At 39.9% G+C, this 24,863-nt stretch overlaps 1 protein-coding gene across 5 annotated transcripts in view; it reads left to right on the plus strand.

The window, feature by feature from the left end:
• The first annotated feature begins 1,206 nt into the window (after positions 1–1,206).
• Positions 1,207–24,863, plus strand: part of LOC128699842 (interleukin enhancer-binding factor 2 homolog) — a 76,811-nt gene continuing 53,154 nt past the window's right edge. For 2 of the 5 annotated variants that reach the window (XM_053792628.2, XM_053792631.2), the window contains exons 1-6: positions 1,296–1,431; positions 6,020–6,215; positions 9,117–9,254; positions 9,524–9,692; positions 15,639–15,807; positions 22,446–22,566. In XM_053792628.2, coding sequence (XP_053648603.1) covers positions 6,033–6,215; positions 9,117–9,254; positions 9,524–9,692; positions 15,639–15,807; positions 22,446–22,566 — 780 coding nt within the window. In that variant the 5' untranslated portion in view covers positions 1,296–1,431; positions 6,020–6,032. Of the gene's footprint in view, positions 1,226–1,295; positions 1,432–6,019; positions 6,216–9,116; positions 9,255–9,523; positions 9,693–15,638; positions 15,808–22,445; positions 22,567–24,863 lie in introns of those variants that run through there. The other 3 variants (XM_053792630.2, XM_053792632.2, XM_053792629.1) reach the window with 2 other exon arrangements.

The raw sequence follows: 24,863 nt of genomic DNA on the forward strand, positions 1-24,863 counted from the left end.
GTTATTGTGTGGTTTACATGTAGTAAAATAATTACAGAGTGTACCACTAGAACACCTAGCATGGCTAGGCATTTCGGGCAGACTTAGATTAAATCTTAAGTTTAAAATATTACAAAATTATGAGGTAAGTTGGTATTATGGCTATGCGACTAAATACTAGTTTGTGAGTTTAGCAATGTGAATGCTTTTGTTTTGGCACTATACATAGTTTCAATATTGGAGTATCACAGGCCAACTTATGACTAGTTAAGATTCATTATTTTGAGATTGGGATTGATATTTCTGTTTATGGTCAAATGGGTGAGTGAGTGTAAGTGTTAACCACCAGGTGGTAGTCGTGTAATTAGTTGACAGGGTGTATCAGGGAGATAAGATGTTTTCTGATGGTAGTTTTGAAGGTGATGAATGTGTCTGCAGTTTTAGAATTTTCAGGTAGGGTGTTCCAGATTTTAGGGCCTTTGACATACATTGAATTTTTGTAAAGGTTTAGTCGGACACGGGGAATGTCATAGAGATGTTTGTGTCTGGTGTTGTGCCTGTGGGTTTGTCACAACTATCAAGAAAGCGTTTTAGGTCAAGGTTAATTATGGAATTTAAGGTCATGTAGATGTAGATTGCACAGTAGTAAGTGTGGATGAACAGGGAGTAAGTTTAGATCTATGAAGAGTGGGGGAGTGTATTGCCAGGGATGGGATTTAGTGATTATTCTTACTGCGGCTTTTTGTTGGGTTATTATTGGCTTTAGGTGTGTTGCTGCAGTTGAACCCCAAGCACAGATAGCATAGGTGAGTCTAGGTTGTCTGTGTTCTCCATCAGTAAAATGGGTACCTGGGTGTTAGTGGACTGGTGTGGGTCGCATCCTGGGACAAAACTGACCTAATTTGCCCGAAATGCTCAGCATAACAAGCGGCTTTCTATATATTAGTATGTCATTGATGTCAGGTGTAGTCTGTATACCTTGTACATATACTTGCAGAAATAAAGATATTATTATTATTATTATTATTATTATTATTATTATTATTATTATTATTATTATTATTATTATTATTATTATTATTATTATTATTATTATTATTATTATTATTATTATTATTATTATTATTATTATTATTATTACTATTAAGGCGTAAGTCGCTGTTCAACTGTTTTTCCATAATTCTCTCACTCAGAAAAGAAATTTAAGATATTTTAACTATTGTGCTAAATTACACAGCAGAACACGGTAAGGAAGCTTACACAATTTATAAATATCAGGGAGTCGGATTTTACGTAAATAATGGTTGCATGTTTTATGGTTTTTGAATTATGGACATTTCAAGAAAATTTTAGCAAAGATTATTGGAACAATATTTAGCCATGTTGTTTTGATTGTATACCCGGCGTCACCTTAATACATTGTTCTCTCATTATTGAGTGTTATTGCTGGTTGTAAGTTTTATTATGATGCTTGTAGTGTGTTAACATTAACAGTGTTGTGTGTGATAAGGTTACATTGTAGGAGAGAAGGAGAGAGCAACAGCAGCAGCGAATAACAACTGTGTGAACTGACAACAGTTTATACTTCAAACTTAATTTTATTGTCTTTGTTAACTTATTACCTTTGGTTAATGTCCTGGGTAGTTATCGTAGGCTAATATTTTCCAAGGTTATCCTAGGTTATTATTCTAGGTTAAATATTTACCCTGTACGTTATTATCCAGGGCTATTCTAGGTTAAATATTGTCCTAGGCTATTTAGGAAAAATATTTACCTTATCCTAGGTTAAATATTATCCAAGGTTATCCTAGGTTATTTTAGTTTAAATATTTACCTTATCCTTCGTTATTATTCTAGGTTATTTTAGGCTAAATATTTACCTAGGTTATTAATCTTGGTTAAATATTATGCTAGGTCATTTTCCTAGGTTAAATATCCTAGGTTATCATCCTAGGTTATTATCCTAGGTTAAATATCCTAAGTTATTATACTAGGGTAAATGGGCATTGTACATTAATTGATATTTTTTTTCGAAGATCAAAATAAATTTTTTATGAGAGCCACAGAATTTGGTTAACACAAGCCTATCTGATGTTATCCTGATGCCAAATGACCTTCGAACAGGCGATAAATGACATGCCCATGCACTCTGCCCCAGGGCCAGACTCGTGGAACTCCGTGTTCATCAAGAACTGCAAGAAGCCCCTATCACGAGCCTTTACCATCCTATGGAGAGGGAGCATGGACACGGGGGTCGTCCCACAGTTACTAAAAACAACAGACATAGCCCCACTCCACAAAGGGGGCAGTAAAGCAACAGCAAAGAACTACAGACCGATAGCACTAACATCCCATATCATAAAAATCTTTGAAAGGGTCCTAAGAAGCAAGATCACCACCCATCTAGAAACCCATCAGTTACACAACCCAGGGCAACATGGGTTTAGAACAGGTCGCTCCTGTCTGTCTCAACTATTGGATCACTACGACAAGGTCCTAGATGCACTAGAAGACAAAAAGAAGGCAGATGTAATATATACAGACTTTGCAAAAGCCTTCGACAAGTGTGACCATGGCGTAATAGCGCACAAAATGCGTGCTAAAGGAATAACAGGAAAAGTCGGTCGATGGATCTATAATTTCCTCACTAACAGAACACAGAGAGTAGTCGTCAACAGAGTAAAGTCCGAGGCAGGTACGGTGAAAAGCTCTGTTCCACAAGGCACAGTACTCGCTCCCATCTTGTTCCTCATCCTCATATCCGACATAGACAAGGATGTCAGCCACAGCACCGTGTCTTCCTTTGCAGATGACACCCGAATCTGCATGACAGTGTCTTCCATTGCAGACACTGCAAGGCTCCAGGCGGACATCAACCAAATCTTTCAGTGGGCTGCAGAAAACAATATGAAGTTCAATGATGAGAAATTTCAATTACTCAGATATGGTAAACATGAGGAAATTAAATCTTCATCAGAGTACAAAACAAATTCTGGCCACAAAATAGAGCGAAACACCAACGTCAAAGCCCTGGGAGTGATCATGTCGGAGGATCTCACCTTCAAGGACCATAACATTGTATCAATCGCATCTGCTAGAAAAATGACAGGATGGATAATGAGAACCTTCAAAACTAGGGAGGCCAAGCCCATGATGACACTCTTCAGGTCACTTGTTCTATCTATGCTGGAATATTGCTGCACACTAACAGCACCTTTCAAGGCAGGTGAAATTGCTGACCTAGAAAATGTACAGAGAACCTTCATGGCGCGCATAACGGAGATAAAACACCTCAATTACTGGGAGCGCTTGAGGTTCCTAAACCTGTATTCCCTGGAACGCAGGCGGGAGAGATACATGATTATATACACCTGGAAAATCCTAGAGGGACTAGTACCGAACTTGCACACGAAAATCACTCACTATGAAAGCAAAAGACTTGGCAGACGATGCAACATCCCCCCAATGAAAAGCAGGGGTGTCACTAGTACGTTAAGAGACCATACAATAAGTGTCAGGGGCCCGAGACTGTTCAACTGCCTCCCAGCATACATAAGGGGGATTACCAACAGACCCCTGGCAGTCTTCAAGCTGGCACTGGACAAGCACCTAAAGTCGGTTCCTGACCAGCTGGGCTGTGGCTCGTACGTTGGATTGTGTGCAGCCAGCAGTAACAGCCTGGTTGATCAGGCTCTGATCCACCATGAGGCCTGGTCACAGACCGGGCCGCGGGGGCGTTGACCCCCGGAACTCTCTCCAGGTATACACTTGCATTTTAAAATAAAATAAAAATAAAATATTTATTTCTTTGCTAAGGTTACACTGTGTGTTCACATATAGTATGACTGGAGCAAAGAAAACCACTATCATGCCCAGGCATTTTGGCCAGACTTATAGACTACTTAAGTCTAGACAGGTGAAGAGTGGTAGAATACAAACAGTCAATATTCACTCTATTGTTAATATGAGGTAGTACAATTTATGACAGTCTTACATTTTTAAGTACGAAATTAAGTTCTTTTACAATGGTAGAATACAAATATTCTATATTTCACTCTTTTTATTAATACGTATGAGGTAGTAATTTATGATACAATCAATTTATGATTCAATAATCATACATTTTTAAGTTTGTAATTAAGTTCATTTACTTTATTATTAATATGACGTAGTACAATTAGTGATACAAAGATCCATTTATAAGTTTGTAAAAATGGCTTAATAGTTAAGGGATAATAAAGTATTTGGGGGAGTTGCTGTGAATTTGGTTGGTGTTTAGCATTGTGTGGGTAAGTTTGTTATTGAGAGATGAAATGATTTTTGAGTATGGTCCTAAACTAATTTGTGTGCAGGGAACCTCTTGCTGCTTCAGGCAAAGTGTTCCAGATCTTAGGACCCTTCATGTGCGTTGCATTTTTGCAAAGTGTGAGACAGACACGAGGATGTCAAAAAGTGTTTTGTGCCTTGTGTTATGCCTGTGTTTTCTGTTGAAGCTGTCTAGGAGAAGTTTGAGTGGAAGGTTGATATTGGTGTTTAATGTTTTGTATATGTAGAAGGCACAGTAATAAGTATATTATGTATATTAAGTAAGTTCATGTTTTTGAAGAGAGGTGGGGTGTGTTGTCTGGCACTGGAGTTTGTGATCATCCTTACTGCCGCTTTTTGTTGGGTTATTAAAGGTTTGAGGTGATTGGCCATGGTAGATCCCCAAGCACAAATACCATAGGTGAGGTAAAGGTATATTAGAGAGTGATATAAGGTAAGGAGGGCCCATTGGGGTACATAGTATCATATCTTGGAAATGATACCTACTGTTTTGGTAACTTTCTTAGTTATATGCTGGATGTGGGTCTGAAATTTAAGATTACACTCAAGGTGGAGACTAGAAATTTGCCCGCAGTGTGCCTTGTAATGGGTGAACCATTTATTGATATGTTTAGCTGGATATTTGATGCTCTGTTTCAAAAAAACATGAAGTAGGTTTTGTCTATATTGAGGGTAAGTTTGTTGGTAGTCATCCAGTTTGATTTTTGGAAATAAGTCACTTTGAATTTTTGTGTCATCCTGGAGGATAATTTACACTTAGTTACTATGTATGGTAATTGTACTTATGTATACCTGTACTATAACTGTACTTATGTGTATCTGTATGATAATTGTACTTATGTGTACCTGTATGATAATTGTACCTATGTATACCTGTATTATAACTGTACTTATGTGTACCGGTATGAAAATTTTACTTACGTGTACCTGTATGATAACTGTACTACGTGTACCTGTATGATATTGCACTTGTGTACCTGTATGATAATTGTATTTATGTGTGCTGGTATGATAATTGCACTTGTGTTCTTGCATGATAATTGTATACTTATATATACCTGTATAATTGTGCTTGTGTACCTGTATGATAATTGAACTTATGTACCTGTATGATAATTGAACTTGTGTACCTGTATGATAATTGAACTTGTGTACCTGTATGATAATTGCACTTGTGTACCTGTATGGTAATTGTACTTAGGTGTATCTGTATGATAGTTGTACTTATATGTACCTGTATCATAATTGTATTTGTATGCTTGCATGATATTTGGAGTCACCTAAATTTGTGTAACTGTACTTATGTACCTAAGTAAACCTACTAACTCTTCTGTGAGGTAATTTTAAGGTATATTTTATTTACCTTAATGCCATCTAGGTATATATTAGGGTTAATACTGTTATGTATAGTATTGTATCTATTTAAGAATGGTTATGTATCTTTCTGTAATTTTCATCAGTCTTGGGATTATGTGCTATTTTCAGTCTGAGTTATTATTTCTGTACTAACCAATTTATAATATATTAAAAATGGCTCCATTTCCAAATTTTTTCACAACTGTAATTTTTTTCACTCTCCATTCCTCCACACCTATACATTCATTTTTATCTTGCTTTCTTGTGCTAAATGTACTTAGTGTACAGTACTGTATATCAATATGGAACTACAAATATATAGATAGCATCATGCAACCAGATTATCTTGTATTTTAAGGTGCTGACTAGAGATGGTAATGACTCGAGGGCGTGGACGAGGAATGAGAGGTGGCATGATGCGTCCCATGGGGCCAGGTCCGCATTTTGGGCCAAAAATGAAACAGTTTGTCCCACGTCTTCCTTTTGACATGGTTCTTTGTGAATCTGCATTTCCCAGGGTCAAGCCAGCACCAGATGAGTCAGCATTTACTCAGGTGGGTTGAAATATTTTGCAGAAATTCCAAGGCTGGCAAACAGCAACCACACAGGAAGGCACAGTACAGTACTGTATCATCGTATTTTCACATAAGTGTGAAACTGAAAACTGTTAAATGTTTTGCACTGCACTATTGCTGGCATATCCTTTAAATTAAAGCACAGTGCAGTTCCTGCACTTTGAAAGTGAATATGAATGTTTCATGTGAACCTTGGACCATGATATCTATGCCCTTGGATGAGGAGCATGTGATGGCTGCCAACTTCTTTGTTGGCTGCTTGCTCAGCATTGGTGGATATGACAATTGAATACTGGTGAATAACATTTGTATGTACAGTATTATTATTAAAAAAAATTAGCCAGCCTTTTTTCCCACCAGACAAGGGTGACCCAAAGAAGGAATAATATTCACCATGACACATTCTTTAACCCTTTTCAGAACTGCAGGGAAATGAAACCATGAATGACCAAGGAAACTGCAGCATCCCCACCTTTACTTCAGTAACTACAACATTCCCATCCATATTTCGGTAGTTGCAACATTCTCATTCATACTTCAATAGCTGCAGCATTCCCACCCATACTTCAGTAGCTGCAACATTCCCACCCATACTTAAGCATACTGTTTGGAAAATGTGAATCAAGTGTCACAAGAGCCTTTTTTTTTTTTTTTTTTTTTTTTTAAATCAATCTGGGGCTTAAACCTTTTCATTACTTGGCCAGAAACTTTACACATGATGAGGAGCCTTGTGCAAGGAATATACTACACATTCTTCACTTTACGTAAAGGAATGTACCCAGTGCCTTTGAGTTTGCAGAAACCTGCTTCTCCTTATTGCCAGCAGAAAAGTTGGTCAGGAATTGTGGCATCTCAAAGCATTCATGAATAATTATCCATAATCAGCTTTGTTTATATTCATCCCAGAAAAGATTTCAAATGAAAACTGTGTAGTGTTATTAAAGATCCTAATATGTTTAGTATTTTATTGCACTTGAAGTTTCTCTTAAGTTCAGGAAATCTGGTAAGCCGAACTTGAAACAAACCACGGAACAGGTTGGGTTAAAACCCATTGCGAGCGAGTCCTGAACCCGAAGATCGGAAGTAGTGTCCACTAAAGAGTGGGTGAAGGATGTTGCACTTTACAGTAGCATTACAACTGTGTTGTCTGCACACTTATGGAGAGAGTGGTGAATATTTAGTTCTTTGAGTAACCTGCTTTGGTGAGAAATGCTAATGTTTTAAATAAAAAAAATTCTCCACTGATAATCTAAAGGGATCAGTTTGTGATGGTTCTTTCCTCATTTATGTGATAGTTCTTTCTTTATTTACTCACTGTAGTACTGTACTGTACAAAAATTTTCTCGAGGATGATTGATGGAAGTGGATGGTATGGTGATAACAGCTAAATGTGGAAAAAAAAGACACTTAGTTACAGGAAATGTTTTGCCACGAGTGACTTCTTAAGGCAGAGACAACTAAAAATGGAGTGAATGTAGTGGCAAGACTCCGGCGATATACAATGAGATAGTAGTATGAGTAGTAGCAGTAGTGTAGATAAATGGTTCAGAGGACTGACAGGTTGATGAATTAGACACGTGTATCTTTATTGTTAAATGTTTTGCCACACAGTGGCTTCACCATCATTCTTCATATTGGACTGAAGATGCCACTGTGTGGCAAAGCATAGCCAGATGTTGCACATGTGTCTTATTTATCAGTTGCAGTAGTACAGCAGTTAGTGAGAATAATTAGGTTTTGATAAGGACTTGCCTGCATGGGCTAGTAGGCCTACTGTGGTGCTCCTCAATACATAATTCTGAAGTGGGTATCATGTGACATCTGTCTCCAGACTGGGTAATGTCCTGTTGGCCAAGAGTTTGGATATGCAGAAACTGTCGCTGTTGAGGGTTTGTTACTGACCGCAGTTAAGGCATCCTCTATACACATTGATCTGTGTAATTTTCTTTGAATGACTAAAGTGTCTTCATCCATGTTGGATATGGATGTTTTTATGTACGTCAGGGCAGCAGGCATTCTTGTGTTCTTGGATCCTTATCTCTGTGGATCTTGCTGTTTTCCCATATATATTTCTTGTCTCACTCCTCTCCCAAGTGGTATTATGCATACTCCTGCGATAATGAGTTGCTCTTGTGTTTCAGCACTAAATTATTAAAGGAAGTCGAAGAGTTGGTGGCTATTTTAACAAATTGTTGTTAAGTGGTTTGGACACATTAGTTGCCATTATTGGGAAGGCTCTCCTTCCATCCTTCAACTGGGATGATATTGGTTTTGTTGGAGAGATGTGTGTTGCATACTTCCTGCAATTCTGTATGAAGTGTATGGGGAAGCGTAGCAACCTGAATGAACGTGTGATGTATGTGGACTTTTTCCTGATGACTGTGGGCTCTTAAATTGTTAACTTTGAGGACAATATCTATAGCTACTCTTGTAGTCCTGTTGTTATAGTGATAGAAGAAATGCAGCAAATCATTCTTGTAGGTTAGTTTGTGATAAACTGTTGTAATGTGAGCAGTGTAAGATTTATGATAGTTTTTGGGGAAGTTGGATAGCTGAACTCGAGTCCTGGAGGCAGGAAGTACCATATAGTGCCTGGACTCTGCAGGATGGGTGGAGATGTAGTGGGGAGGGTCATTTGAAGAGTTTCTGCATACTTCTGGTAAGACTGCTATTGAATAAACAGTGGTGACTATGTTTCTTTCTTTGGAGTTGTTATCTTGTTAAGAAATTGCCAACATAATAATAAATATTACTTTTATAAGAGTGGCCTCAACTTTGATTATTGGTTTATAGGTGACCCCTCTCTGCACCATTCAACGTAACCATTGCCTACTAAGTCTCTTATCCCCACGTGTTGCAAATTCTTCTGTCCATTTGCAGGCTCTTTTAAAGAGAAATGCTGATCTTTCTCCTACACCAGCTGAGCAGGCAGCTGTATTGAACCTAGTCACAAAAATACAAGCTGTGATGGACAATTTAATAGTTGACCCGGGCAACTTTGACGCATGCGTAAGTTCCGTAAGTTCGTTGCACGCCAATTGCCTGTTGGGTGGGTGATTTTCCTTGTATGTTAAGTTTTATTTTTATTTATTTTTTTTTAAGTGGTACACAGCTTTACAGAAGGTAACTTATTCATTGAAGATACAATATTGTAAATTGACATTTCCAGTAAGTATAAATTTTTCTTTTGGATATACTGTAAATTAATGTTATATTTAAACTAACTGCCTAAACTACATTAGGTACAGCATCAGTAACACTTACATTTTGCTCATTGCCCACTGCAGCAGATTGAAGAGGTTCGTCAAGTAGGCTCCTATAAAAAAGGAACAATGATGACGGGGCACAATGTTGCTGATATTGTAGTTATTCTAAAGACGTTGCCTACAAAGGAAGCAGTGGAAGCACTTGGAAAGAAGGTCTGCGATGATCTGCGTTCACAGGAACCCCAGGAAGGTTTGCTAATATGTTTTGAGGCATATGTAACAAGTTCCCTCTTGATAGGGATTTATTGGTAACTCCTTGAATATGCAGGGGTACAGGTAGGATCTCCAGGATGGGTCTGGTTTGAGTCTTCTCCATGTGGTGACCTGGCAGTGTAAGCAGGGAAGTTATTGATAAACTTCGACTTCTCTATTTTTATTAATTTGTTCTCTTAATATACTTATTGTACCTACATACTTCTTATTGGAGCTGTTTGTGCATTCTGCCTCAGAAAAGATACATTAACAGTGATGTTCTGGATGCTTTAATAATGAAAGTTGTCAAGACAATGGGTGGGTCACCTTACTGTGGGAGGTTGAGAGGCTTCAATACTTGACTAAGAATCCAGTAGCTTAATGCTAGGTCACCTTAATTTTCTTCACTGATTTCAATAACCTTAGTGCCCGACTAATACCCAACAGTTATTTTTCAGCCTAAATTGAGGGTAGATTTCCTTTTCATCAGGATTTGTTGAGGCTTATAATCTGATTAAGAATGAATTATGGATATGGTCTAGACTTACCTTTGATATACCTTTGATGAGTTCCAAGAGTCTTTTTACTCACGGAGCCCAGCCATGGGCCAGGCTCATCTGGTGCTTGCCTGGTCAACCAGGCTGTTATTGATGGTTGCCTGCTTATTAATAGAATTTGATTTGATTATACAGTGAACTTCCAAGTTTCAGTGGCATCATGTTTCGTGAATTTCGCCTTTCAGCACATTCTTTTTGGCAAAAAAAAAAAAAAAGACTCGTGGTTCATGATTTATTCGCGATTTGGCGGCAGTAAGGTACGCTTCTGGCCCTTCTCCCAGCGTCAGCCCCCAAACAAAGCCAGCCTCCCTCCCACACCACAGTCAGTGTGGCATTGTTTATGGTTTAGTTTAATACCTTTATTATGCACCCCATACCCATCCTGTGGGCGGTAGTCAAAAGATTACAGAAGTACATAATTGATCCAGGGACTAGACTCCAAAGTTCTGATAACTGAACAAGTTATAAAAGTAATGAACTAGATCTGGTCACAATCATGACAAGTTACAAAGGTAATGAGCTCCAGGTAGAGCTGGTCACAATCACGACACGTTACAAAGGTAATGAATCATAATCATGTCCATACATGGTTACAGTTATGAACAAATTACAGAGTAATGAGCAATTAACAAACATTCTAGGGGGTGTATCCATTGCTCCAACAAATGTTGCTAGGTGCCTATCCCTCCTCGGTAAGACAGCCAGACAGCCATTGCAAACAGAAGCAGGTTGAGCCAGGATCTGCTGCTTGCAGGAGCACAATCAACCCTCCCCAAGAGGTCCAAGAGGTCAGCGACTCGGCTAGCAGCCCAAGGGAGAGCTGCCCTGGGGATGTGTCAACGTTCTGGTAGACGTCAATTTGATTGCAGATCCCAGGTGCTCTGTAAAGGTGAAGGCACAGCAGCTGTCACCTCTGTCTGGAGCCTTCCAGGTGTCCAGACATCCACCGTGTGCATGGATGTTGAAGCTTGAGGAACTGAGTGCACACTGCCTGTGGCACACCCGACAGCTGCCTCATGGTCAAACTCCACGGCACTGGCCCTGCAGTGGAAGTTCCTGTGAGCCCAGCACACCCTGTGCCATCGCTGACATTGTGGGCTGGGAGGGGAAAAGTACCTTTTACAATTGGGGTGGCCCTGGGATTTGGGTGGTTGAGGCATGGGGGTGAGGGGTTATGAGAAGGTCACTGTTTACTACACACGGGGCAAACCCAGGGAGGGGGGTAAGGAGCACCTCCCTACACACTGATTGTGCACTGTTGTTCACACTCCTTCCTACAACAAACACAACATTTATTTGTTTCCCATGCACATCATGAAAGATATGGGCATGTGACTCCCCAAAACCAGCAATACCTTCATCTTCACCCCCCCCCCCCGGTGGCATGGGGGAGGAGGCACTGTTTATGGGTGAGTGACCATCACCTCATGTGTTCATAAGATATATTCCATTCGTTTTTGTGCTTGCAACTGCTAAATAAGCCACTATGGGCCCAAAGAAAGCTTCTAGTACCAGTCCTTTGGTAACGGGCTGAGAGAGAGTGGAGAATGTGCCTTCTTCAGTGATTCAGTGATTCTACGATATGTTACGATACTAAAGTAGCAGGAGCTGATAAAGGCTATAGTGCCAGCCAACGATAAAGTGTAGCATTAACAGTGTAGCAAGTAAGTTAAGCCATTAATTGATAGAAAAATAACACGAAACTTAACTCCTCCATTGTTGTTTGAGGTATATAGGGCGACTGACTAGGACCGCCATCTCTGCTGCCGCCATTCACCACCACTATGTAAGGCTTATCATTCAGTGGCCCTCATACACCCAACAGCAGCACAACACGACAGCACTTGTGACCTACGTAATGACATATTTTATTCATTCTAGAGTATATGTCAAGTTTCTATGTTGTTAATATTGTTTAATATGTCATATTAGATAAATTGTGATAGATAAATAAGCCGTAGAGTTGGTATTAGTGTCATATTGAAGGACTTTCTTGTCCTGTCTCCGAAGACACACCCCTGCCACTGCCACAATTCCTAACATACGTAATGACATTTTATTCATACACCAACAATAGTCTTCAGTAAAGGTAAGTGTGATGTTGTTATTGTTTTATAGTTGATGTCTCATTGTTTCCTGTACGTACTGTAAATCTATACTTAATGTAAAAAAAAATTTTTTGTTCATACCTTTGGTCTGGAACAGATTAATTGGATTTCCATTATTTCGTATGGGGAAAATGGATTCGCCAATTGTAAATTTTGCCTTTCAGCAGACACTCTGGAATGGATTAATCATGAAACTCGGAGGTCCACTGTATTGTACGTACATACGTACGTACTAAGAATAATAATAATTATAACAATAATAATAATAATAATATAATAGTAGTAATAATAATAATGTAATTTTTAGACATTTTTCATAATTTTTTTTATATTTTTGTGCCAAATGCTTCAAAATACAAATTGGTAACCCTCTGGGTGGCTGTAGATACTACTAGACCACAGCTATCTCAGTGCCAGCCAAGAGTCAAAAGGAAGAGGTGTGCTGCTCTGAGTGACTGCAGCAGACCCTTAGGATGCGTAATTTTGTCTTGTATTGTAAAATTTTTTACACAATGCCTCGCCCAAAGAGACAGTATTCGTGTACAATCAGCAAGACGCTCAGGAAGCGATTAAAACTATGAAAAAAGCTAGAGAAACAAAGAAGGCAGCAACATAGAGTGAGGCAGCTGGCTGCCGCCGCCACCACCACCACTGTGGCCACAGTGATCATGTCTTCACCTATATATACATACATCTGTCTTGACCACACCTGTGGGTACATATGTGACAACCTCGCCACTAATCATAGATAAACACAAGCTAGGTGTGGGGTTATGGACTGGGAAGATACTAGAATGGGAGAGTAAACGGCGGATGCTTTCTGCCACTGCTGGCGTCGCCATCACTTGCTATATTATGGCCTATTTTATTCATTCTAGAGTATATATCATGGTTCTATGTTATTAATATTGTTTATTATGTCATATTTGATCAATTGTGATAGATAACTAAGCTGTAGGTTGATATTAGCATTACGTATTTTGTCATGCCTCCTGAGAGGCTGGAACAAATTAATTGCATTTCAGTTAATTTAAATGAGGAAAATGACTCAGCGTACAAGCAAATCAGGATACAAACAAGGTCACGGAACGGATTAAATTTGTAAGCCAAGGTTCCAACATACAGTGGAACCTTGGTTTTTGTATGCCCAAGTCTGTATGTAAAACTATAGTTATTCTCAATAAAATGTATTTTTTGTTAATATATTTTTGGGTGTCTGGAACGGATTAATTGGATTTACTGTACATTATTTCTTATGGAAAATATTAACAAAAATACATTTTATAGAGAATATAGCTTTACGTGCAGACTCAGACATACGAAAACTGAGGTTCCGGGGGTCAACACCCTTCCAGCCCTGTCCATGACCAGGCCTCCTGGTGGATCAGGGCCTGATCAACCAAGCTCTTACTGCTGGCCGCACATAGCCCAACATATGAACCACAGCCTGGCTGATCCGGCACCGACTCGAGTATCTGATCAGCTCCCTCTTGAAGGCAGCCAAGGGTCTGTTGGTAATATCCCTTGTGCCTGGCGGGAGGCTGTTGAACCGTTTTGGGCCCCGGACACTTATTGTGTTTTCTCTTAGTGTACCAATGGCGCCCCTACTTTTCATTGGGAGTATTTTGCACTGCCTGCCCAGTCTTTTGCTTTCACAGGGAGTGATTTCTCTGTACAGATTAGGGACCATTCCTTCTAGGATTTTCCAAGTGTGGATTATGATGCATCTCTCTTGCCTGCATTCCAGTGAGTACAATTCAAGTGCTTCCAAGTGTTTCCAGTAGTTAAGGTGTTTGATGGAACTTATATGTACAGTAAAGGTTCTCTGTACGTTCTCTAGATCTGCAATTTCACCTGCTTTGAATGGAATGTTAATATTCAGCAGTATTCCAGCCTAGGGAGAACAAGCGATTTGAAAAGGATCATCATTGGCTTGGTATCTCTTGTTTTGAACATTCATTGTCCATCCTATCATTTTCTTCGTGGATGTGATAGTGGCACTGTTGTGATCTTTGAAGGTGAGATCTTCAGACATTACCACTCCCAGGTCCTTCACATTACTTTTCCACTCTATTGTATGATTAAAGTTTGTAGTATACTCAGTTCTAGTTATTAATCTCCTCCTTTTTTCCATAATGGAGTAGTTGGAATTTGTCTTCATTGAACATCATATTGTTTTCTGTTGCCCCCTTGGAAAACTTGGTTTATGTCTTATTGGCAGTTTACTGTGTCCTCAGTGGATGACAGTCTCAAGTTGATCCTAGTATCATCTGCAGAGGATGACATGGTGTTATAGTTTACATCTCTGTCTATGTCTGATATGAGGATGAGGAACAGGATGGGAGCGAGTACTGTGCCTTGTGGAACAGAGCTGTTCACTATGGCAGCTTCCGATGTAACTCTGTTTACCCCTACTGTTTCTGTTGGATTAGTTAGAGAGTTGAAGCTCCATCTGCCCACTTTGCCAATTATTCCTTTAGCATGCATTTTGTGTGCTATTACACCTTGATCGCACTTAATCAAAGGCTTTTGCAGAATCTCTGTATAGTACATCTGGATTTTGTTTGTCTTCCATTACATCCAAGACTATATTATAGTGGTCCAGTAGTTCCGAGAGGCACAAGCGACCTGCCCATGCAGATAACTAAAACTGTATTGTTTTGTTAATTGTAAAATTTAACAACTGCCTTGGGGCAGTTTTATCCTTTCTGTTGGTATTTTCATGGCTACTCCAGGCAACTTTCATTGTATGCCTTGTAATCATAATGAACCTTTAAATAATTTCATCACAATCTCAGCTTGTGGATAATCATACATGGACCTCTTAATACTTGCATCAGTCTCTGCTTATGGATATTGTGTTACGGAATCTAGAATTAAATGATATACTATCTCTTTTGTCCACTGCACAGTTGTCCTCTGAAATGGAAGCCTGTTTAATATTTAGCATTCTTGTGTAACAATAGTATAAGATGGCAGGTTAATCTTAAAAACTTCAGTATATGTACATATACTTGTACTTCCCTGTGTATTTCTTGATTATTAATGTTACATTAGGATATTTTAGTGTTAATTGATGGTATACTGTGTCGTCACAGGTGGGAGTATTGTATATTGTTGTATCCGCATCAGTAGTCAACATTTTCTGGGTTTATATATCCTCAGATTTAACTAATGATATTGTTTATCACCTACCATACATAGCATATTTGATAAATACTTAAGAGGATACATATTGGTGGAAATATTATATAGTGTATAATGGTTTCTTCGTTACAGTGCTAGTTTTAACAATGCTTCCTAATGACCGGGGCTTTGAGATCAGCAACAGTGAGGCTACAGTACGGGTCCTGGTCACTACCATTCACCAGAACTTGCGGAAATTGGATCCGGAACTGCATCTTGACCAGAAAATTCTCCAGTCACACCTTGCTGCCATCAGACACAGGTATATTACATTTTTTTTTTTTTTAACAAGTCAGCCGTCTCCCACCCAGGCAGGGTGACCCAAAAAGAAAGAAAATCCCCAAAAAGAAAATACAGTGGACCCCCGCATAACGATTACCTCCGAATGCGACCAATTATGTAAGTGTATTTATGTAACTGCGTTTGTACGTGTATGTTTGGGGGTCTGAAATGGACTAATCTACTTCACAATATTTCTTATGGGAACAAATTCGGTCAGTACTGGCACCTGAACATACTTCTGGAGTGAAAAAATATCGTTAACTGGGGGTCCACTGTACTTCCATCATCATTCAACACTTTCACCTCACTCACACATAATCACTGTTTTTGCAGAGGTGCTCAGAACACAACAGTTTAGAAGCATATACGTATAAAGATACACAACATATCCCTCCAAACTGCTAATATCCCGAACCCCTCCTTTAGAGTGCAGGCATTGTACTTCCCATTTCCAGGACTCAAGTCCGGCTATATAAAAATAACTGGTTTCCCTGAATTCCTTCACTAAATATTACCCTGCTCACACTCCAACAGATCGTCAGGTCCCAAATACCATTCGTCTCCATTCACTCCTATCGAACACGCTCATGCACGCCTGCTGAAAGTCCAAGCCCCTCGCCCACAAAACCTCCCTTACCCCTTCCTTCCAACCTTTTCGAGGACGACCCCTACCCCGCCTTCCTTTCCCTACAGATTTATACGCTCTCCATGTCATTCTACTTTGGTCCATTCTCTCTAAATGACCAAACCACCTCAACAACCCCTCTTCTGCCCTCTGACTAATACTTTTATTAACTCCACACCTTCTCCTAATTTCCACACTCCGAATTTTCTGCATAATATTTACACCACACATTGCACTTAGCCCGGACATCTCCACTGCCTCCAACCGCCTCCTTGCTGCTGCATTCACAACCCAAGCTACACACTCATATAAGAGTGTTGGTACTACTATACTTTCATACATTCCCTTCTCTGCCTCCATAGATATCGTTTTTTGTCTCCACATATATCTCAACGCACCACTCGCCTTTTTTCCCTCATCAACTCTATGATTAACCTCATCCTTCATAAATCCATCCGCTGACACGTCAACTCCCAAGTATCTGAAAACATTCACTTCTTCCATACTCCTCCCCAATTTGATATTCAATTTTTCTTTATGTAAATCATTTGATACCCTCATCACCTTACTCTTTTTTATGTTCACTTTCAACTTTCTACCTTTACACACACTCCCAAACTCATCCACTAACCTTTGCAATTTTTCTTTAGAATCTCCCATAAGCACAGTATCATAAGCAAAAAGTAACTGTGTCAATTCCCATTTTGTATTTAATTCCCCATAATTTAATCCCACCCCTCTCCCGAACACCCTAGCATTTACTTCTTTTACAACCCCATCTATAAATATATTAAACAACCATGGTGACATTACACATCCCTGTCTAAGGCCTACTTTTACCGGGAAGTATTCTCCCTCTCTTCTACACACCCTAACCTGAGCTTCACTATCCTCATAAAAACTCATTTATAGCATTTAGTAACTTACCACCTATTCCATATACTTGCAACATCTGCCACATTGTTCCCCTATCCACTCTATCATATGCCTCTTCTAAATCCATAAATGCAATAAAAACTTCCCTTCTTTCTTCTTTCAATGTACCAGCCATATCCCACTGAGGTGGGGTGGCCCAAAAGAAAAAACTAAAGTTTCTCCTTATAAATTTAGTAATGTATACAGGAGGAGTTACTAGCCCCTTGCTCCCAGCATTTTAGTCACCTCTTACGACACACATGGCTTACAGAGGAAGAATTCTGTTCCACTTCCCCATGGAGATAAGAGGAAATAAACAAGAATTAGAAAGAAAATAGAAGAAAACCCAGAGGGGTGTGTATATATATGCTTGTACATGTATGTGTAGTGTGACCTAAGTGTAAGTAGAAGTAGCAAGACATACCTGTAATTTTGCATATTTATAAGACCGACAAAAGACACCAGCAATCCTACCATCATGTAAAACAATTACAGGCTTTCGTTTTACACTCACTTGGCAGGACGGTAGCACCTCCCTGGGAGGTTGCTGTCTACCAACCTACTACCTACAAAAAACTTCCCTACCTTCCTCTAAATACTGTTCACATATATGCTTCAATGTAAACACTTGATCTACACATCCCCTACCCACTCTGAAACCTCCTTGCTCATCCTCAATCCTACATTCTGTCTTACCTCTAATTCTTTCAATTATAACCCTACCATACACTTTTCCTGGTATACTCAGTAAACTTATTCCTCTATAATTTTTACAATCTCTTTTGTCCCCTTTCCCTTTATATAAAAGGACTATACATGCTCTCTGCCAATCCCTAGGTACCTTCCCCTCTTTCATACATTTTATTTATTATTATTAACACGCTGGCTGATTCCCACCAAGGCAGGGTGGCCCGAAAAAAGAAAAACTTTCTCCATCATTCACTCCATCACTGTCTTGCCAGAAGGGTGCTTTACACTACAGTTTTTAAACTGCAACATTAACACCCCTCCTTCAGAGTGCAGGCACTGTACTTCCCATCTCTAGGACTCAAGTCCGGCCTGCCGGTTTCCCTGAATCCCTTCATAAATGTTACTTTGCTCACACTCCAACAGCACGTCAAGTATTAAAAACCATTTGTCTCTATTCACTCCTATCAAACACGCTCACGCATGCCTGCTGGAAGTCCAAGCCCCTCGCACACAAAACCTCCTTTACCCTCTCCCTCCAACCTTTCCTAGGCTGACCCCTACCCCGCCTTCCTTCCACTACAGACTGATACGCTCTTGAAGTCATTCTGTTTCGCTCCAATCTCTCTACATGTCAGAACCACCTCAACAACCCTTCCTCAGCCCTCTGGACAACAGTTTTGGTAATCCCGCACCTCCTCCTAACTTCCAAACTACGAATTCTTTGCATTGTATACACACCACACATTGCCCTCAGACATGACATCTCCACTGCCTCCAGCCTTCTCCTCACTGCAACATTCATCACCCATGCTTCATACCCATATAAGAGCGTTGGTAAAACTATACTCTCATACATTCCCCTCTTTGCCTCCAAGGACAAAGTTCTTTGTCTCCACAGACTCCTAAGTGCACCACTCACCCTTTTCCCCTCATCAATTCTATGATTCACCTCATCTTTCATAGACCCATCCGCTGACACGTCTACTCCCAAGTATCTGAATACATTCACCTCCTCCATACTCTCCCTCCAATTTGATATCCAATCTTTCATCACCTAATCTTTTTGTTATCCTCATAACCTTACTCTTTCCTGTATTCACTTTTAATTTTCTTCTTTTGCATACCCTAACAAATTCATCCACCAGCCTCTGCAACTTCTCTTCAGAATCTCCCAAGAGGGCAGTGTCATCAGCAAAGAGCAACTGTGACAACTCCCACTTTGTGTGATTCTTTATCTTTTAACGCCATGCCTTATGCCAAGACCCTCGCATTTACTTCTCTTACAACCCCATCTATAAATATATTAAACAACCACCGTGACATCTCACATCCTTGTCTAAGGCCTACTTTTACTGGGAAATAATCTCCCTCTTTCCTACATACTCTAACTTGAGCCTCACTATCCTCGTAAAAACTCTTCACTGCTTTCAGTAACGTACCTCCTACACCATACACCTGTAACATCTGCCACATTGCCCCCCTATGCACCCTGTCATACGCCTTTTCCAAATCCACAAATGCCATAAAAACCTCTTTAGCCTTATCTAAATACTGTTCACTTACATGTTTCACTGTAAACACCTGGTCCACACACCCCCTACCTTTCCTAAAGCCTCCTTGTTCATCTGCTATCCTATTCTTCGTCTTACTCGTAATTCTTTCAGTAATAACTCTACCATACACTTTACCAGGTATACTCAACAGACTTATCCCCCTATAATTTTTGCACTCTCTTTTGTCCCCTTTGCCTTTATACAAAGGAACTATGCATGCTCTCTGCCAATCCCTAGGTACCTTACCCTCTTCCATACATTTATTAAATAATTGCACCAACCACTCCAACACTATATCCTCCCCTGCTTTTAACATTTTTGTCATGATCCCGTCAGTTCCAGCTGCTTTACCCCCTTTCATTCTACGTAATGCCTCACGCACCTCCCCCACACTCACATCCTGCTCTTCTTCACTCCTAAAAGATGGTATGCCTCCGTGGCCAGTGCATGAAATTACCGCTTCCTTTTCTTCGTCGACATTTAAAAGTTCCTCAAAATATTCTCGCCATCTACCCAAATCTCCATCTCCCCATCTACTAACTCCCCTACTCTGTTTTTAACTGACAAATCCATTCGTTCCCTAGGCTTTCCTAAGTTGCTTAACTCACTCCAAAATTTTTTCTTATTTTCATTAAAATTTCTTGACAGTGTTTCTCCCACTCTATCATCTGCTCTCCTTTTGCACTCTCTCACCACTTTCTTCACCTTTTTTACTCTCCATATACTCTACTCTTCTTATAACACTTCTGCTTTGTAAAAACCTCTCATAAGCTAGCTTTTTCTCTTTTATCACACCCTTTACTTTTTCATTCCACGAATTACTCCTCTTTCCTCTTGCACCTACCCTTCTGTAACCACAAACTTCTGCCCCACATTCTAATACTGCATTTTTAAAACTATTCCAACCCTCTTCAACCCCCCCCCCCCCCCCCCCACTACACATACTTGCACCAGCCCACTTTTCTGCCAATAGTTGCTTATATCTCACCTGAACTTCCTCCTCCCTTAGTTTATACACTTTCACCTCCCTCTTGCTTGTTGTTGCCATTTTCCTCTTTTTCCCATCTACCTCTTACTCTTAACTGTAGCTGCAACTAAATAATGATCCGATATATCAGTTGCCCCTCTATAAACGTGTACATCCTAGAGCCTACCCATCTACCTTTTATCCACCAATACATAATCTAACAAACTACTTGTACATGTATGTGTAGTGTGACCTAAGTGTAAATAGAAGTAGGAAGACATACCTGTAATCTTGCATATTTATGAGACAGACAAAAGACACCAGCAATCCTACCATTATGTAAAACAATTACAGGCTTTCATTTCACACTCACTTGGCAGGACAGTAGTACCCCCCTGGGTGGTTGCTGTCTACCATCCTACTACATGGCTGTCATTAAGTTTCCCAGTGAATAATTAATGATTTTATTAACAGTCTCTCCAAATCTCCCTCTCTCCTACATATGTAGGAGAGAGGGAGATTATTTCCAGTAAAAGTAGGCCTTAGACAAGAATGTGTGATGTCACCATGGATGTTCAATTTATTTATAGATGGAGTAGTAAGAGAAGTGAATGCTCAGTTGTTGGCAAGAGGTATGGGGTTAAAAGATAAAGAATAACACAAAGTGGGAGTTGTCACAGTTGCTCTTTGCTGATGACACTGTGCTTTTGGGAGATTCTGAAAAGAAGTTGCAGAGGTTGGTGGATGAGTTTCGTAGGGTATGTAAAAGAAGAAAATTAAAAGTGAATATAGGAAAGAGTAAGGTGATGAGGATAACAAAAATATTAGGCAACGAAAGATTAGATATCAAATTGGAGGCAGAGAGTATGGAGGAGATGAATGTATTTAGATATTTAAGAGTGGACATGTCAGATGAGGTGAATCATAGAATTGACGAGGGGGTTATTAGGGGCCTGGGGAGGGTATACGGGTCCAGGAGAGGTTATTAGGGGCCTGGGGAGGTTATACGGGGCCTGGGGAGGTAAAAGGTGAGCGAGGAGTCTGTGGAGACAAAGAACTTTGTCCATGGAAGCATTCCCACTGTCTTGCATTGCATCCAAGACTATCATAATGGTCCAGTAGTTGCGAGTAGTTGTCTTCCAGTGAACTTGTTTTGAACTCAATATGTACTTTTCTCTTAAGGTGTAGTGATGTATATGGGATGTGCATACAAAATTGAGGGCCAGAGTCGCCTTTCTCTTTGTCTCTTTTCCTCTTTTTCTTCATGAGAGTTTTACAAGATTAGGTTAAGGGTTCCTACCTTTATTTACAGGATACGAGCTGTTACCTACATTAGCTCATTTTACAGCCTTCTTATTGCTAAGAGACATACAAATAGGGAACAGTTACTCTCTCACCTAGTTCAAAACTCCCAACATATTCAGTATCTCCCAAAATCTCTCAACTCGGCACTCGTCTCTCCTCCAGGTACATAAAGACTTATGAGACAGAAAGAAAAAGACACCAGCAATCCTACCATAGTGTAAAACAACTACAGGATTCCATTTCACACTCATTTGGCAGGAAGTTAGTAACTCCCTGGGTGGTTGCTGTCTACCAGCCTACTGAATAGCATTCTTTCTTTCTTTCTTTCAACACACCGGCTGTGTCCCACCTAGGCGGGGTGGCCCAAAAGGAGAAAAGAAAGTAGCATTCTTCTTGTATAATTTTATTTCATAACTATTCATAATTATTTATGCTTGTCATCAACATTAATACATAGCACCATGTTGAACAATAATCAGAATGTTGTTGCTACACTGTTTTAAAGTCTTAGTGCCAACCTTAAACTGTTGAGAAAAGTTTTGATAATTTTGTGTTGATTTCAGCCGATGGTTTGAGGAGAATGCCCATCACTCCACTATTAAAGTTCTCATCCGATTACTACGAGATCTTCGTGGTCGTTTTGAAGGCTTTGAACCTCTGTCACCGTGGATGCTTGATCTTCTGGTAAGTATTGTGTTAAGCACTTCTTGAGGCAGAGCTGCTACTAGTTCTTAACTCACCAACCAAGGCAGGGTGACCCAAAATAAACATTGATCAGCATTTAGTTAATTGCTGTATTTTGTAGAAGTGTGCTGACATTACAATCAGATTACCCCTCTGCAACATCCCCAGTCCTGAGTGCAGACACTGGACTCATGTCCAGCTATTTGGTTTTCCAGAATCCTTTCATAAACATTACCCTGCTCACACTCCAACAGCATGTTCATTAAAAAACCACTTGCCTCTAGTCACTCCTATCTAACATGCTTACACAAGCCTGCTGGATGCTCAAGCCCCTAAAACTCAATAGCCTTTTGTAACCCCTCCCTCACTCCAACCATTCCTGGAATGACCCCCTACCCCTCCTACCTTCCATTTCAGATTTATACACCCTCTAGGTCAACCTATCCCTGTCCATATGCTCTACATGCACAAACCACCTCAGCAGCACCTTCACATATCTCTGAATTATACTCTTGGTCACCCCACATTGTTTTAATGTCTGTGCTTTTAATCCTCTGCATGATATTCACACCACACATTGCACTAAAACATGACATCTCTATTTCCTTCAGCCTCTGTTTCACTGCAGCATTTAAAGTTCATACCTCATTCCCATATACACGTGTTGGCACCACTATATAGTTGTGTGTCACTTAAGATGGGGATACTTTCTGAGAAATGCATCGTTAGGCGATTTTGCTGTTGTGTGAATGTTATAGAGTGTACTTACACAAACCTAGATAGTATAGCCTACTACACACCAAGGCTATATGATATAACCTATTGCTCCTAGACTACAGACATTAGGAGCCATGATGAATAAAACACAAGATTAAATCAAGCATAAGGGAAAAGGATGTTATCAAGAGGTGCAGTAAACACGAGATGTATGAGGCTGCTGGTGGCTTAATACCCCATACTGTTTTACAGTAAACTTTGTTATAATGTTAGTAGAATTGCCAACAGTATGTTAGGCAAAAGGACACAAGTACAACTAATGTGACAATTTGATACCCAGCAACCCTAAACCTCTCGCATGTATGGACTACCAAAGACCCATAAATGTAATATTCCTCCGAGGCCAATCGCATTAGGTATAGGCACAAATTAGCCAGAGTTCTCGCCAAACATCTTTCTTGCCTTCTGGGGACCATCAGCCCTGCCCATCTAAAGCATTCAGGCGACCTCCTCAACTGCATCAGAGACCTCTCCATCTGAAGCAAGAAACTAAGTAGTTTGGATGTAACTTCCTTCTTCACTAAAGTACCCATCACACAAGCCATTGATATTCTGTGATGTAAAGTCAATCAGGACCTCAATCTTCCTCTACCTCCTGGAGATTTTGTTGACCTGATTGAACTCTGCATTAATTTCAACTGCTTTTCTTTCAATAACAGACTCTACAAACAAACCAATGGTATGGGAATGGTGTCCCCATCAGTGCTGTCTTAGCCAGCTTGCATATGGAACGCCTGATGCTGAACGCTTTGCCAACATCATCCCCACCAGTGTCACTTGGTTGCATTACGTGGACGACATCCTCATAATAACTCCCAAATGTTTTGATATGCAGAATCTTCAGGGAATGCTCAGTGCAGTTGAACCAGCTAACCAGTTTACACTTGAAAATGAGTCCAGTGAAAAGTTATCCTTTCTAGACATCTTCATTCACAAAGTAGATAAAACACTAAGGTTTCAAGTTTGCAGGAAGCCTACAAACAAAAATGATCTCACACACTTCTGTTCAAGTCACGATACTAAGACCAAAAGAGGCATCACCATTGAATTTTTCATAAGAGCATACCACATTTGCAGTCCAGAGTTCCTGACAAGAGTGTGTACAGGCATACACCAAACCTTCACCGATCTACATTTCCTTTCCTTTTTCATCAAAGACTACAAAAAAAGAACCCTTCATATCATCAGTTCTCCGCACACTAACACCACTCCCAGCAAAGTTATAATCCTTCCCTATAGCCAGGTTGCATTGAATGTCTCAGAAGTACGTACTTGCATAAACTAATACTAGAGTCGCCATCTCAGCCAGTACTTCCATAAAAGATCTGACTAGGATGAAATTGAAAAACATTGACCCAGTCAATGCAGGGGTTTATACTATCCCCCACTGAGGTTGTGATAGAATATACATAGGTGAAATGGCAAGAAACCTTGAAAATGTCTCGATGAACATAATGCATGTAGGAATAATTTGAACAGTGCCTGTGTACAACACTGGAATTCTGCCAACCATCTGATGA

This window comes from Cherax quadricarinatus, chromosome 81, assembly GCF_038502225.1.
Source record: "Cherax quadricarinatus isolate ZL_2023a chromosome 81, ASM3850222v1, whole genome shotgun sequence".
NCBI classification, from domain to species: domain Eukaryota; kingdom Metazoa; phylum Arthropoda; class Malacostraca; order Decapoda; family Parastacidae; genus Cherax; species Cherax quadricarinatus.